This window comes from Dryobates pubescens, chromosome Z (genome assembly GCF_014839835.1).
Source record: "Dryobates pubescens isolate bDryPub1 chromosome Z, bDryPub1.pri, whole genome shotgun sequence".
Lineage (NCBI taxonomy): Eukaryota > Metazoa > Chordata > Aves > Piciformes > Picidae > Dryobates > Dryobates pubescens.
Window position 1 is genome coordinate 71,076,840 of NC_071657.1, and position 16,644 is coordinate 71,093,483.

At 43.9% G+C, this 16,644-nt stretch overlaps 1 protein-coding gene across 2 annotated transcripts in view; it reads right to left on the reverse strand.

Annotated features, from left to right (window-relative positions):
- Positions 1 to 16,644, reverse strand: part of EDIL3 (EGF like repeats and discoidin domains 3) — a 339,872-nt gene that overhangs the window by 89,143 nt on the left and 234,085 nt on the right. For both annotated transcript variants that reach the window (XM_054178605.1, XM_054178604.1), the window contains one exon: positions 11,081 to 11,262. In XM_054178605.1, the coding sequence (XP_054034580.1) occupies positions 11,081 to 11,262 (182 nt within the window). The remainder of the gene's footprint in view (positions 1 to 11,080; positions 11,263 to 16,644) is intronic.

The window sequence follows — 16,644 nt, forward strand, 5'->3', positions numbered from 1 at the left end:
CAAAGAAGCAAAATTAAATATTTGAATATTTCATTTAAAAAACAATTGGCAACCATGCTGATGTCTCTGAAGAAATGATTCATGTTATTTTAATGATAGCAAAACATTTTTTTTCTTCTATTTAATAACTTACATTTATATACAGCAATCTCCAGCAATAATTCAAGTGTTCAATCATAGCTCCCACACAGTGGCAGGATATGAAGTATTTATTTCCTTTTCTTAATCTTCTCCAGACATAAGATATGTTCAAACCTGCTTTTGGTGGCTGCGGATTAAAACTGATCTTGTTAAGAACTAGATTGGAAGGGGTTAGGAGTTGTTAATCTCATGCTTGCCTGTGACAAACATTGGGGCAGCTCACCAGAGGCAGAGGGGTACAGTGCTAGCAAGGGTTCTCCACTTCTTGCCTTGAGGCAAGTCAAGGATGAATCAAGAGGGATTCACCTAAGAGGGGGGCACAGCCAGCACAGCTGGAGTGTCTCCATGCAAATCCACACAGCTTGGGCGACAAATAGGATGAATTCAGGGGCACTGTGCTGCTGGAACGCTATGACATAGTGGCTATGTGTTGGGTTGAAATTTCTCCCAACATTAACTTTGCCAGTCTAACTCAGAAGGACAGGCAGGGTAGGAGGGGAGGAGGTGTTGCTCTCTATACCAGTGATAAGCTGGAATCAGTGGAGCTCCACCTGGGCAAGGATGATGAGCTGCTTTAGAGCATATGGGTGAAGATTAAAGGGAAGTCAGGGGAAGGTGATGTTACTGTAGGGGTCTGCTCCAGGCCACCTGACCAGCAGAACCACGCAGATGAGGCCCTCCATAGGCACCTTCACAGGCTCTGGTCTTCTGGGGGATTTCAACCACCCTGACATCTGCTGGAGGGACAGCACAGCTTGGACTATCAATCCAGGATGTTCCTGGAATGCACAGATGACAATTTCCTCCTACAAATGGTAGAAGAGCCAACAAGAAGAAGTGCTGTACTGGACCTTGTTCTCACCAATAGGGAAGGGCTGGTGACCAACCTGAGATCTGAGGACACCTTCCAGTATGTGAAGGGGGCCTACAAGAAAGCTGGGGAGGGACTTTTCAGGGTGTCAGGGAGCAGTAGGACTAGGGGTAATGGAACAAACTTAGAAATGGGTAGATTTAGATTGGAGGTTAGGGAAAAATTCTTCATCATGAGTGCGGAATGGGCTGCCCAAGGATGTGGTGGAAACCCCATCCCTGGATGGGGTTTCTCATCTGTACCCTTAGTTGCAGGAGGGAATACCATAAGAAACAGGTCAGCAGCCACAGTCAACAAGTGGCTTAGAGACTGGTGCAGTCAAAAGAATTTTGGGTTTTTCGATCTAGAAAAACTTTCTACTGCACCAGGTCAGCTGGCAACAGATGGAGCACATCTGTCCCAGAGGAGGGGAAAGATCAGAGTGTATGAAAATGGCCTATCCCTCAAAGGGAAAAAGATTCTAGGAAGGGAATTGACAGGTCTCATAGATAGGGCTTTAAACTAGATTCAAAGGGGGAAGGGGCTGAAACCAGTCCTCCCAGGCAGGAGTCTGGGGGTGATAAGCTTGAGCCAGAGGTGAAACCAGCAGCCCAGCTGAGGTGCATGTACACTAATGCACAAAGTATGGACAACAAACAAGAGGAGCTGGAAGCCTTGCTGCAGTAGGAAAGTTGTGATGTAGTTGCCATCACAGAGACGTGGTGGGACGACTCACATGACTGGAGCACTGCAATGGATGGCTACAGGCTCTTCAGGAGAGACAGGCAAGGAAGAAGGGGTGGAGAGGTGGCCCTGTACATCAGGGAGGCACTAGATGCCATTGAGCTGGAGATCAGGGATCATCAGGTTGAGTGCCTGTGGGTGAGAATTAGAGGGAAGGCCAACAGGGCTGACATCCTGGTTGGAGTCTGTTATAGACCACCCAACCAGGAAGAAGATGTTGATGAATGATTCTATAGGCAGCTTAAGGCGGTCTCAAGATCGCCTGACCTTTTCCTCATGGGCGACTTCAACCTGCCTGACATCTGCTGGGATCTCAACACAGCAGAGAGGAGACAGTCTAGGAGGTTCTTGGACTGCATGGAGGACAGCTTCTTATCCCAGGTGCTGCGTGAGCCTACCAGGGGTAAGAGTATACATATACATATACATAGAATAAACCAGGTTGGAAGAGACCTTCAAGATCATCGCGTCCAACCCATCAACCAATCCAACACCACCTAAACAACTAACCCATGGCACCAAGCACCCCATCAAGTCTCCACCTGAAAACCTCCAGTGATGGCGACTCCACCACCTCCCCAGGCAGCCCATTCCAATGGGCAATCACTCTCTCTGTATAGAACTTTTTCCTAACATCCAGCCTGAACCTCCCCTGGCGCAGCCTGAGATTGTGTCCTCTTGTTCTGGTACTGGCTGCCTGGAAGAAGAGACCATCATCTGTCTGTCTACAACCTCCCTTCAGGTAGTTGTAGAGAGCAATAAGGTCACTCCTGAGACGACTCTTCTCCAGGCTAAGCAATCCCAGCTCCCTCAGTCTCTCCTCACAGGGCTTGTGCTCCAAATCCCTCACCAATAAGGCTATGCTTGACCTCCTCTTCACCAACAGGGAAGGGCTGGTGGGTGATGTGGTGGTCAGAGGCTGTTTAGGGGCCAGCGACCACAAGATAATTGAATTTTCAGTATTTGGTCAAGCTAAGAGGGGCAGCAAGAGGACCTCCACTCTGGACTGCCGGAGGGCGGACTTCAGGCTACTCAAGGAACTAACTCAGAAGGTTCCTTGGGAAACAGCCCTTAGAAACAAAGGGGTCCAGGAAAGCTGGGACTACTTCAAGGAGGAACTCTTGAAGGCACAGGAACAGGCTGTGCCAATGTGCCGGAAGATGAGCCTCTGGGGCAGACTGACAGCCTGGATGGGTGATGAGCTTCTAAAAGAACTAAGGGAAAAAAAGAGGGTGTATCATCTTTGGAAGAAAGGGGAGGCAACCCATGAAAAGTTTAAGGATGTAGCCAAATCATGCAGGAAGAAAATTAGGGAGGCAAAAGCACATTTGGAGCTTAAACTGGCCTCTGCTGTGAAGGACAACAAAAAGTCCTTCTATAAGTACATTAATAGCAAGAGGAAGGGCAAGGACAACCTCCACTCCTTGGTGGACACAGAGGGGAACGTTGTAACAAAGGATGAGGAGAAGGCAGAGTTACTTAACACCTTCTTTGCCTCAATTTTTTCTAGCAGGACAGAATGTCTGCCAGACAGCTGGCCTGCAGAGCTGGCAGAAGGAGTCAGGGAGCAGCATAGTTTTCCTCTGTTCCAGAATGGGGTAGTTGGTGATCTGCTTAACCACTTGGATCCCCACAAGTCCATTGGACCAGATGGGATCCATCCCAGGGTGCTGAGAGAGCTGGCAGATGTGCTGGCCATGCTGCTCTCCATGATTTTTCAGCAGACCTGGCTCACTGGAGAGGTCCCAGAAGACTGGAAGCTGGCCAGTGTGGTGCCCATCCACAAGAAGGGCAGGTTGGATGAGCCAGGGAATTGTAGGCCTGTCAGCCTGACCTCAGTGCCAGGCAAGATTATGGAACAGGTCATCCTGAGTGCAGTCACACAGCACTTCCAGGATGGCCAAGGGATCAGGCCCAGCCAGCATGGATTTAGGAAGGGCAGGTCGTGCCTGACCAACCTGATCTCCTTCTATGATCAGGTGACCCGTCTGGTGGATGTGGGGAGGCTGTGGATGTAGTCTACCTGGACTTCAGCAAGGCCTTTGACACCGTCCCCCATGGCAGACTCCTGGCCAAGCTGTCAGCCCATGGCTTGGATGGGAGCACACTGCGATGGGTTAGGAACTGGCTGGAGGGCCGAGCCCAGAGAGTGGTGGTGAATGGTCCAGCTGGCAGCCAGTAACCAGTGGTGTGCCCCAGGGATCAGTGCTGGGCCCCATGCTCTTTAACATCTTTATTGATGATCTGGATGAGGGGGTTGAGTCCATCATCAGTAAATTTGCAGATGACACCAAGCTGGGAGCAGGAGTTGATCTGCTGGAGGGTGGAGAGGCTCTGCAGAGGGATCTTGACAGGCTGGACAGATGGGCAGAGTCCAACGGCATGAGATTGAACACATCCAAGTGCCGGGTTCTGCACATTGGCCACAACAACCCCATGCAGAGCTACAGGCTGGGGTCAGAGTGGCTGGAGAGCAGCCAGGCAGAGAGGGACCTGGGGGTGCTGGTTGATGGTAGGCTGAACATGAACCAGCAGTGTGCCCAGGCAGCCAAGAGGGCCAATGGCATCCTGGCCTGCATCAGGAACAGTGTGGCCAGCAGGAGCAGGGAGGTCATTCTGCCCCTGTATACTGCACTGGTTAGGCCGCACCTTGAGTCCTGTGTCCAGTTCTGGGCCCCTCAGTTTAGGAAGGATGTTGACTTGCTGGAGCATGTCCAGAGAAGGGCAACAAAGTTGGTGAGGGGCTTGGAACACAAGCCTTATGAGGAGAGACTGAGGCAACTGGGGTTGCTTAGCCTGGAGAAGAGGAGACTGAGGGGTGACCTTATTGCTGTTTACAACTACCTGAAAGGGGGTTGTAGTCAGGCAGGGGTTAGTCTCTTCTCCCAGACAACCAGTACCAGAACAAGAGGACACAGTCTCAGGATGTGCCAGGGGAGGTTTAGGCTGGAGGTTAGGAGGAAGTTTTACACAGAGAGAGTGATTGCCCATTGGAATGGGCTGCCCGAGGAGGTGGTGGGGACGCCATTGCTGGAGGTGTTCAGGAGGAGAGTTGACAGGATACTTGGTTGCATGGTTTACTTGATTAGGTGGTGTTGGATGATAGATTGGACACGATGATCTTGAAGGTCTCTTCCAACCTGGTCTATTCTATTCTATTCTATATGTTTTTAAGGGCAGTCTGGATGTGACTCTGAGCAACCTGATCTAGTGTGAGGTGTCCCTGCCCATGGCAGAGCAGTTGGAACTAGATAATTCTATGAATATCTATGCCACAAAGACCAATAAAGTACTTTAAAACCAGGTAGTAGTCTCTTGTACAACATTAAAGATTTTGCAACATCAGGCAGAGATTCTCTTCACCATGAGTCCCAGGAAATGAGAAGGAATTAAGTGTTTCTTCATAGGTGTGACAGCTCAATCATGGTGCAACAGCAGCAACTGCACAGAAACCAGCAGGCACTGATCTTTTCTGCTCCTTGCTTACTTGACTGAGCACAGACAGGATCACGAAATCAAGTTTACCCATTCTTTTCCTTAATCAAAACTTTCCCTGACTACTCCTGACTCTCTGCCCATGGTGCTGCTCTATCATCTTTGCTGTGTAATGCTTGCTTCAGACTTCACTACCTAGCCAGACTTTTTTTCTGCTTAGCCTTAAATCTGATACCTTTGAGCCTATACTTTTCTATGCATTTTTGCTTTTCTTACTTTGTTCCAGACTAACCTGTGTTTCTCAGGTCAACATTCTAACTGCTACCAAAGCTCTGCTGTGAGCTCCTTCTTGAGCAAATTAGTATTTAGGAAGGTTCACCTGTTGACCAAGAACTCAATGCACTGGTATCATTTCACAGAATCACAAAGTCTAGTTTCAACCCTCCTGCTATGGGCAGGGACACAGTCCACTAGATCATGTTGTGCAGAGCCACATCCAGCATGGCCTTAGAACCTTCAGGGATGAGGCTTCCACCATCTGCCTGGGCAAACTGTTCCAGTGTCTCACCACCCTCATGGTGAAGAACTTCTTCCTGATGTCTAATCTAAATTTCTCCTTCTCTAGCTTGGATACCTTCCCCTTAGCCCTATCACCGAATGACACCCTGAAAAGTCCTTCACCAGCTTTCTTGCAGGCCCCCTTCAGATACTGGAAGGCCACAATAAATTATCCTTGGAGCTGTATCTTCTCCAAACTGAACAAACCCAGCACTCTCAGCCTGTCCTTATAGGAGAGGTGCTCCAGCTCTGCAGTCTTCCTTGTGGCCCCTCTCTGGACATGTTATAGCATATCCTTATCTTTCTTGCAATAGGGACTTCAGAACTGGAGGCAGTACTCCAGGTGGGGTCTCAGGAGAGTTTTTAGATTACTAGTTGTACCAAATGATGCTATCTTGTCTCACAGTATTCTTCATGACATTTCAGTTTATGCATTTGGGCATATCCCACCATGGCTGAAGTCTATGTGTATTACAGGGATAATAACTGCAGTGGCCTAAAAAAGGATAGTATTTTATGAAAATAAAAGGAAAACCAGGGGAAAATGAGTTAAGAAATACTAGGATTTGGTAGTGAAATTGTGAGAGAAGAGGAAATGTAAGAGTACAGGCATAGATTTCTAGGTTATAAATCACTAGAGAGGAGTAACATTTAGAAGGTCCTGTCAGCAATTTGTTTTACAGATTCGCAGTTGTTGTGATTTTGGATATGGTGGAGAGATAACAGAAACAACAATCCTGGCCATATCCATCTCTGTCCTGAACCATACTGCCTTGGCAAAACAAATATATATGAACATAAAAATATAGACATGTGAAGGAAAGAGTACAAATGAAATCAAATCAGAATTAAAATCAACAAACTAACAAACAAAACTCAAACTGAACCAACCAACCAATCAAACAAAAAAAAACCCCAACATATTTTAAAGCCAAAAGGAAAAAGATAAACCAGTGATCTCTTATAGAGAAGAAGAAGAAAAAAAGAGTTTTGAGAAAAAAACCCCAAACATTTCTTACTAGGATAGACAAAGTGACCATTTGGGGGATATCTCAGGACCAATTAATGAAAAATAGAAGTGTGGGATTATTTCTCATTGTATTTGGAAACATTAAAAGTTTGTGTCACTAATAAAGTGGTAAACATTACACCCAGATGATATTTTATCACAGCCAACCTATGAGGAGAAACAGAGGTCAGCAGAACTTTAAAAGGCAGTATGACTTACTCTGACTTTAATTTGCTTTCAAAATCACGGTCACTGACCCTTTAAATCACAAGCCAATTACAAGCATTGTAGCACCATCACTAATTACATGCTGAGAGTGTAAATTTAAAATGGCAATTTCAATTTTCAGTTCATTGGAAGAATGCAGGAAAATGAAATTGCATACTGATTAGTTCATGTGTGTCATACACCTGAAAGATTAGAGAAAACAACTCTGCACTCATTACAAGTGAGTTATAAGCAAAGCACTCAAACCTTTCATTTGCCAGGCTGCATATAAATAAAGAAATTAAGTGACAAAGAAAATTGATAATGATGGAACAAGGCAAAAATAGCTACAGGCCTGTACATAATTATACTTTGGGGGACTTTGCCCATTATACTCAGCTTCCTTTAGAATTTATCTACCATTAGAAACTGTAAGAGGCTGCTGCTTCAGGTTCACTGCACTAAATGCTGATTCACATTTCCTAAACGTGAAGTTGCTGGGTTTGTAACTTTCCACTTAATCTCCATCAAACATTCACATAATTTTTCAAGTGCCATCTTCTGGACCAGCTGCTCCATGAGTCAGACTTAGATGGAAAAGGTGCTGTATAGAGAATCCTCACATCAGGATCTAGGAAGAAGTGGTGACAGGAAAAAGGAAGCAAAAACTGAATAGGCTGTTTTTGAGAGGGAATATTTCTCCCAAAGGAAGGTGGCCAGTAATTTAGTGCAAATCAGAGTGGATTAACTTTTTACAGCCTTCCACAAATGCTTGAAAAGTATCTCCCTGGCCATTACAGAAGCTGTGTGAAAATAAGAGGTGGGATTTCTGCTTCTCCTCTCAACAGAAACTGGTCATCCACGTAAGGGTCAGGCACTGCCTTTGTCTTAGAGTCTGTTTCATGCTTGAAGAACAAAACAGTGCTCTGATGTAAAGAACTACTATGCAGCACTTAACATGTGAGTTTGTGAGGGCCTGTATCCTTGCCAAATAAAAATAGGTTTTCTGCAGAAGAGTAAAAGAAACTTTTTCTCCACAAGTGTCATCTCCCTGAAAAAAACAAAACGTTTAATATTCTGTTTCAAGGTGTTTTAAGGAGAAAAGTCTTAAGAAATCAAAACAAACCACCAACACCCACCCCACCCCCCAAAAAAACCCCACAACCAAACACCCAAACAACAAAAGAACAACCAACCCAACACAGGTCATTCCTGAATTACAGAAAGTATTTTGAATGTTTGTTCTGAACTAAAAATGAAAATAAAATACTTGGCAAGTTTTGTGTAAATTATAGTTCAAAATTTGTTTTAAAAGAAAAATGAGAGGAAAAACAAAAGAATGCTAAGTTCTTAGTACACATCATCATATCATTTAATTGGCTTCTAGAGAAAGTCCTTGCTTAATTCAGATGGCAAAATTACAGAGTAATCTGCATGGGATTGGCACTACTTAGAATCATATAATCATAGAATCAATAAGGTTGGAAAGACCTGAAAGATCATCAAGTCCAACCTGTCATCCAAGACCTCATGACCATGGCACCAAGTGCTACATCCAATCCCCTCTTGAACTGCTCCAGGGATGGTGACTCCACCATCTCCCTGGGCAGCCCATTCCAATGGCCAATCACTCTCTCTATGAAGAATTTCTTCCTAACATCCAGCCTAAACCTCCCCTGGTGCAGCTTGAGACTGTGTCCTCTTGTTCTGGTGCTGGTTGCCTGGGAGAAGAGACCAACCCCCTCCTGGCTACAACCACCCTTCATACTAGGACATTAACTCAAATACCTCCATGTTGTTCAAACCTGATTCTATCGACTGAGATTTGTAGCCATATCTTCTCCATCAGTCCAACATTCCTTACAGATAAGAGCAAAGGAAAGACCAGGAACAAAGTTCAAAGCAGACATTTGGGCAGAAACCTGAAGAGCTGCCTGACAGTTGCCTCTGTGGTAGATGGTGACTTTGCCAAAGGCAAAGGTGAAAGCAACAGATTTCTAGAGAACTCCATCCAGGTGCAGCATCACAGAATGGTAGGGGATAGAAGAGACCTCTGGGGATCATTTAGTCCAGCCTTCCTGATAACACAGGTATGCCTAGTTCAAGCTGCACAGAAATACTTCCAGAAAAGTTTTAAAAGTCTCCAGGGAAGACGACTCTACAACCTCTCTTGGCAGCCTGGTCCAGGGCTCTGAAGCCCTCAAAGTAAATAAGTCTTCCCTTATATTTAAATGGAACTTGCTGTGTTCCAGTCTGTGCCTGTTGACCCTTGTACTCTCACTGTGCACCACATCTTGACACCTGCCCCTTAAATATTGGTAATACTGATAAAATCACCTCATATGCTTTTCGTCTCCTATGGCCACAGATCTCCCAACCTTTCATCATAAAAGAAATGCTCCATGTCCATTATCATCTTTGTCACCTCCATAGGAATCTTTCAAGTACTTCCCTCTCTCTCTTGGACTGGGGAGCCTGGAACTAGACCCAGTACTCCAGATGTGGCTTTACCAGGGAAGAGTAGAGGGGCAGGGGCACCTCCCCCAGCCTGTTTGCCACACCCTTAATGCGCCCCAGAATACCACTGGCCTTCTTTACCAGAAGGGCAGAATGATTATGATTAACTTCTTGCCTCCCAGGAATCTCAGGTCTTTTGCTGCAGAACTGCATTCTTCTTCATGTCCTAGCAAAAGGCATGTTTATGGGGCCATTCCTAAATGGTACTGAATATTTTCTCCAGCTCATTTAATAAAGCCCATACTTTAAATCAGCCCAAAAGCTACTGTATTACCAATGTTTTCATTATCCATTACCTCTGTGAAAATAATTCTGCCCAAGTCCCTTGATATTACCCTTTCCAGTTCTTTTTCAGTATATAAATTTTACAGACTTCCTAATACCTTTGGTCTTTACAGGAGAACACTGACTTAAGATACATTTGAAAGGCCTTTGTGTTTTCACTCTGCAGTGAATAATGAACAGTAGCACCAGCTTCATTTTTCAGAACTGCCAAATTCCTGCACTCTTGCCACACCAGTTTCAGAAAACCTCATCTAACAGTGCTTTGTGCCTGCCCTCCAAACAAGAAAAATGAGGATGGAATCCTGTATGCCTTTTTTTTACCCCAAGCATCTGAGAACTGCTCAGAAAAATCCCATGGTAGTCAAAGGTGAACAAAAATTATGCATGTATATGAAGCTATCTTAAGAAGAGCATGCCTGAAATACCCAAGGGACATATGGACAATTCAACATAGCAGTGCTAGAGAAGATACTTATGTACCATGGTCCACTACTCTTTTGGAGAGTTTACCTGGAGAGAAGCACCCTCTTCTTGTGTTGACTATCCTGATTACCACAAAAAGGATTCCCCATGAATTATCTAACATCGTCTTTATTAAATAACAACTGAAAATGCCAAAGCTTAGCTCAATTCACATATCACAAAAACACCATAAAAGGAAAGAACTTCTGCTATCACTAGATAATCATTATCTTCATTTTAAAGCAGCCAGAGCATTTCAAATTCACTGCTTCATGACTTTTACTGAAGTAATTTACTGGGCACAGAGAAATCTAGTCCACAAATAGGGCACTGCCATTTGAATCATTCTAGAAATAACATCCTTGAGTGGGAATGAAAAGACAGCCCCATGGATGTGGTTGAACTAACAGCTATATCAACCTTAATTACAACAGGCTTAAACTGTGTGCCCAAAGCAGCTCATCAGAGAGGACAAACTATTCCTGCAGGCTTTGGTACAGCCAAAAGCAAATCAAAGCACTCTACAATGATGCCCAAGGAAGGCTGCAAGTGTCTAAGTATCTCTACCAAGAGATATTGCTGCAAAAGCTAATGTAACATATGCAGAAAGCAGCTTTCTTGAAAAGAGTCTTTATAAATTTGCTTTAAAGCCACAATGGAATATATGCATATATTATTTAAGAAGATTGGTGCCTTTCTAGAGTCAAGATTATTACTATTATGCAACTAAATAGTCCCTTTTAGCCTAGGCTGTATTTCTGACAGTGAATAAGAATCTAGCTGTTAGTTTACCACTTGTCTTCATCAGTTTCTTAAGTGACTCTGGCAAATGAATCAAAGAGGTTTTTTTCATCCCCAGCTCCATCTGTTACCTGAATCCATGGCCATCTGTCATTTTCCGCAGCAGTCCAAGCATTCACAAGACCCTTCTTATTAAGCCGTGCATAGTATGGATACCATTTCTGGAGTCCAAAAAGAGCTCGATGAGTGGATGATGCAGTAATTTGTTGGTTTGACACAATTCCTCCTTCTATCCCTAACGGGCCAGAGCATCCTGCAAATGGAAATAAGAAAACAAATTATTGCAGTTGAAATGGCCAACTCTTCTGAGTTCCAAGTGGCTTGTAATTGCAAATAGCATACAAATAGATGCAAAATGTCATGTCAAATGCATTACTAGATGAGATGTAAAGCACTGAAATAGTGACTTTGGGGGGGGGGGGGGGAAGTACCCAAAACTGTTGCTTGTAAATAATGTTAACCATTGCAAAATTAATGAAATTGATTAAATGTTCAATTGCTTTTAGTTTCTTCTGTTGAGGTGTCGTGAGTTTGGGTTTGATGGCTGTAATAAAAGCAAATGATTTTTAGATTCCAATGTCAAAACAATTGCTAAATAAATAAATAAATTCTGTAATTACTGCAAAGATCCATATTTCTGGTCTTGTCATAGAAGTTAGAATGTAGCCAATGTTGTAGTTACCTTTGGAAATATGAAACTGGGCACATGATATTGTACAGTTACGACAAAACCAGTTAAAGGTCTTACAAATTTAATCAACAAGCCACAGCATTTATCATTTATATTCTAGTGTTCATAATTCTATGTGTGACATTTTTTATTAATTTATTCACCTGAAATGCTTGCAGAGGTAATATTTTTAAAAGTCAAGTTATTTCTGCATACATCATTTTTGAAGCTGCTATTATTTGGGTACAGGTACAAGAGCATTCAATTATTGTGAGCAATCCAAAGAGAACATTTTGAAAATTCATTAGATACAAATAATTGTCATCCTATCTACTATTAAATACCCTCATCCACTTTCACATAAATTAGATTTTTTCCCCTCAGTTCAGGTGCTGAGTTTAAAGAGAAGTTAATTGCAAGAACTACTATAGCAGCAATCATGATCAGTTGCGCCAAAGATTTGCTTTGTAAGCCAATGGCACATCAGCAACTTCTAACACAACAGGACAGACATAGAAGTAACACTTAATGTTTTCTTAGAGGCCTGACAATGTTTCACCTCAAGAAGTACCCAAGAATGAACTCAGCATGGATTTAGGTTGGGCACATCCTGCCTGACCAACCTGATCTCCTCTGATCAGGTGACTGCCTGGTGGATGTGGGGCAGGCTGTGGACTTCAGCAAGGCCTTTGACACTGTCCCCCCACAGCAAAATCCTGGCCGAGCTGTCAGCCCATGGCTTGGACAGCAGCACTCTGTGCTGCGTTAGGAACTGGTTGGAGGGCCAAGCCCAGAGAGTGGTGGTGAATGGTGCCATATCCAGCTGGCAGTCAGTCACTTAGTGGTGTCCCCCAGGGATCAGTGCTGGGCCCCATGCTCTTTAACATCTTTATTGATTTTCTGGACAAGGGTATTCAATCCATCGTTAGTAAGTTTGCAGATGACACCAAGTTGGGGGCAGGTGTTGATCTCTTAGTGGGTAGGAGAGCTCTGGAGAGGGACCTTGACAGGCTGGACAGATGGGCAGAGTCCAAGGGCATGAAATTTAACACATCCAAGTGCCAGGTTCTACACATTGGCCACAACAAGTCCATGCAGAGCTACAGACTGGGGTCAGAGTGGCAGGAGAAAGGGACAGGCAGAAAGGGACTTAGGGGTACTGGTGGATAATAGGCTGAACATGAGCCTGCAGTGTGCCCAGGCAGCCAGGAGGGCCAATGGCATCCTGGCCTGCATCAGGAACAGTGTGGCCAGCAGGAGCAGGGAGGTCACTGTGCCCCTGTACACTGCACTGGTTAGGCCACACCTTGAGTACTGTGTCCAGTTCTGGGCTCCTCAGATTAGGAAAGATGTTGGCTTGCTGAAACGTGTCCAGAGTAGGGCAACAAAGCTGGGGAGGGGTTTGGAGCACAAGACCTATGAGGAGAGGCTGAGAGAGCTGGGGTTGCTTAGCCTGGAGAAGAGGAGGCTCAGGGGAGACCTTCTTGCTGTCTACAACTACCTGAAGGGAGGTTGTAGCCAGGTGGGGGCTGGTCTCTTCTCCCAGGCAACCAGCACCAGAACAAGAGGTCTGCACCAGGGGATGTTTAGTCTGTATGTTAGGAAGAAGTTCTTCACAGAAAGAGTGATTTGCCACTGAAATGGGCTGCCCAGGGAGATGGTGGAGTCACCATCACTGGAGGTGTTCAGGCTGGATGTTAGTGTGACAGGTTGAGGCAGACCACCTCCCCACCACGGGTAAGAATAATGGCTCAGACAGATTTCAAAAGTGGTGGAAAGTTTAAATGAGAAGCAATGAATGTTTACAGAGAGCCAGAAGCACAGTGAAAAAAGATATCCCAAAAGCAGACCCAGAAATATTCCAACCCCACCTGAGGGTACACCCAAGACTCCCAGGGCTCCTTCTACCCCCCTCCCACCCCACTGCTAGGCTAGTCTCAGCTGGCCAGATCTGAGCCTGACCACCCCCCCTGGCCTTGTGCCTATCCAGGCCCAAAAGGCCAGGAGATGCCTCCCCCAAGTTACCGGGTGGCGGCAAGGGAAGAAAGAGAAAGTCCCAGACCCTGTGCCAAGATCTTATAGTGGTACAGGTTATTATGGTATGAAATACCTGGCTTCCTGTGTCCAGCCACTGGGCTGGACTTCTGGACACAGTAAGCACCCTTCGTATGAACACAGCAGAGGGCATCCAGCCCAAACTACTACAGTTAGGAAGAAGTTCTTCACAGAGTGATTGGCCATTGGAATGTGGAGTCACCATCACTAGAGGTGTTTAGGAGGAGAGGATGGGGCACTTGCAATGATGGTTTAGTTGATTAGATGGTATTAGGTGATAGGTTGGACTCGATGATCTCAATGATCTTTTCCAACCTGGATAATTCTATTCTATTTTCATCATCCTTGCCCAGGTGGAGCTCCATTGATTCTATTCTATTCTATTCTATTCTATTCTATTCTATTCTATTCTATTCTATTCTATTCTATTCTATTCTATTCTATTCTATTCACTTAAGTGAAATCCTGGCCTCACTGAAATTAATGACTGATGGGTATCATTTCATGAAACCACACCATGCTGTCGGTTGCAATGGACCTTCACAAGTCATCACAAAGCTCAGGTGGAATTTGAAGTCCTACTTTTTTGTGACATGTGTAATTCAATAAAGTCTGTACACTCAGAACTGTAGTAATAACTGTTCACATTACACAAAATACAACAAAATGCAGGCCTCTCCTGCTGCTGTGCCAGGTCTGCAGTACCACCAGAATTAAAAAAAAAATATTTGTCACGAGCATAGGTAGGTACAGCACAGCATGCATTGAAAAATGCCCATATATGTTTGAAAAGTGTTGGTTTTCACTGAGTTATCAAGTGTTACTTACAAATTGGAAGACCAATTCAGATCTTAGATCTGTGCCTGAAATCTTTTCATCTAGTGAGAATAGGTTGGATGCGATGATCTTGAAGGTCTCTTCCAACCTGGTTTATTCTATCCTATTCTATAAATTCTTTTTCCGTATCTGCTTCTAAGTCAGAGGTAAACTGCTCTACTTGCCTAAGAAAACTGTGTATTTTCTTAGGAAATGGTAAAGATTCTTACGTTTACTTATTAAAATGTTATTGTCATTTCATAATAGAAAAGAAAGCACACAGAGGTGTGTATATATTTATGTGTAACTCATAAAGACACATGAGTCCACAAAGGACTGATTCCAGCTTACCGTGAAGTTGAGCACCCCCAACAGCTGGTATTTTAGACTGACAATTAGTAATTTAAATTTATAATTATTATAATTTAATTATTATATTTAAAATTACTAATTTAAATTTAATTATTATAATTTAAATTTAATTATTTAGGTGTTCAGGAAGAGACTTGATGGGGTGCTTGGTGCCATGGTTTAGTTGTTTAGTTGGGTTGGATTGGTTGATGGGTTGGACGCAATGATCTTGAAAGTCTATTACAACCTGGTCTATTCTATTCTATTCTATTCTATTTTATTCTATTCTATTCTATTCTAAAAACAGAGATGTGAGAAAAGAGAAGAGAGGTTTCCAAGAGTAGCTTAAAAAATGAGGCCTGGAAGTATGGCAGGTGTTTTAATACAGACACAGAACATTGAGCTGTGTTCTGTCTCCTTATGTTGAGGAGCAAAAGGATAAGCACCCTGTCAGCCTTGCTGGCATTATTCAATAACCTAATGGGAAAAATGTGTTCTTGAGGACAGGGACACAGCATGCAGCAGTACTGGTTTTGAGTGGGGTCCAGAATAACAATATTTTGGCTTTAGCAGAGAATTTTCAATAGAAGAACATGTATTCAATGCCAAGACCCTTGATCTCATACAAACATATCAGCTTTGGCAGACTTGAAAGAGGTTTAGATTACTCTTCACATACACACATACTCACCCCCCATCAGCCACTGCTTAAGGTGCAGAACATTGTATAGTATTTTAATTTGAAGGCATGTTAGTTCTCGTATTTTAGATACAATAAATGACATTTGAAATGCATGTGAATCCCTTAAAAGACAAAGGTGAATTTTCCTTTCTGAATTGGAGGCAGTTAAATTAACAAGTACAGTACACAATTCTACTTTGTCTGCTATGACCATATATAGTCAGAAGTGTTTACCTTCCATAGCTTTAGGAGGATTACTGTTAAAATACGAAGCAAATCTCTACCTTCAGGGAATATGTACTTCATTGTACAAGCTTCTTACTTTAATTACAGTTCTAGTGTTGGTTTGTCATGTTTGTCAGTATTTCAATGTGAACTAAATACAAAATTTACCACTCCTAAAAAATGAAACTACCACCATTAGGGAGACTTTCCACTTTGATGTTCAGTTCAAGCATAACAAAGAGATTTGTAGGACAGAATGCTATCTAGGGGAAAGCAATGTGCCCCTGTGGTCAATGGTATCCTGGAATACATTAAGAAAAGTTTGTCCAGCAGGTCTAGAGAGGCCCTCCTCCCCCTCTACTCTGCCCTGGTGAGACCACACATGGAATAGTGTGTCCAGGTTTGAGCACCGCAGTTCAAAGGAGACAGGGATCATGTGGAGAGAGTTCAACAGAGCTACGGTGATTACTGTGGGACTTGAACATCTCTCCTACGAAGAAAGACTGAGAGACTGGGGCTCTTTAGTCTGGCAAAGAGAAGGCTGAGAGGGGATCTGATCAATGTCTATAAATATCTGAGAGGCAGTTGTCAAGGTGAAGGTGCCAGGATCTTTTTTGGTGGTGCCCATTGATAAGACAAGGAACAACAGGTACATGCTAGAACACAGGAGGTTCTTCCTCAGCAAGAGGAGACACTTCTTCACGGTGAAGGTGACTGAGAACAGGAACAGGCTGCCCAGAGAGGTTGTAGACTCTCCTCTGAAGACTTTCAAAACTTGCCTGGGTGTGTTCCTGTGACTGGATTCCTGGAAGTCACTTCCAACCCCTAACATTCTG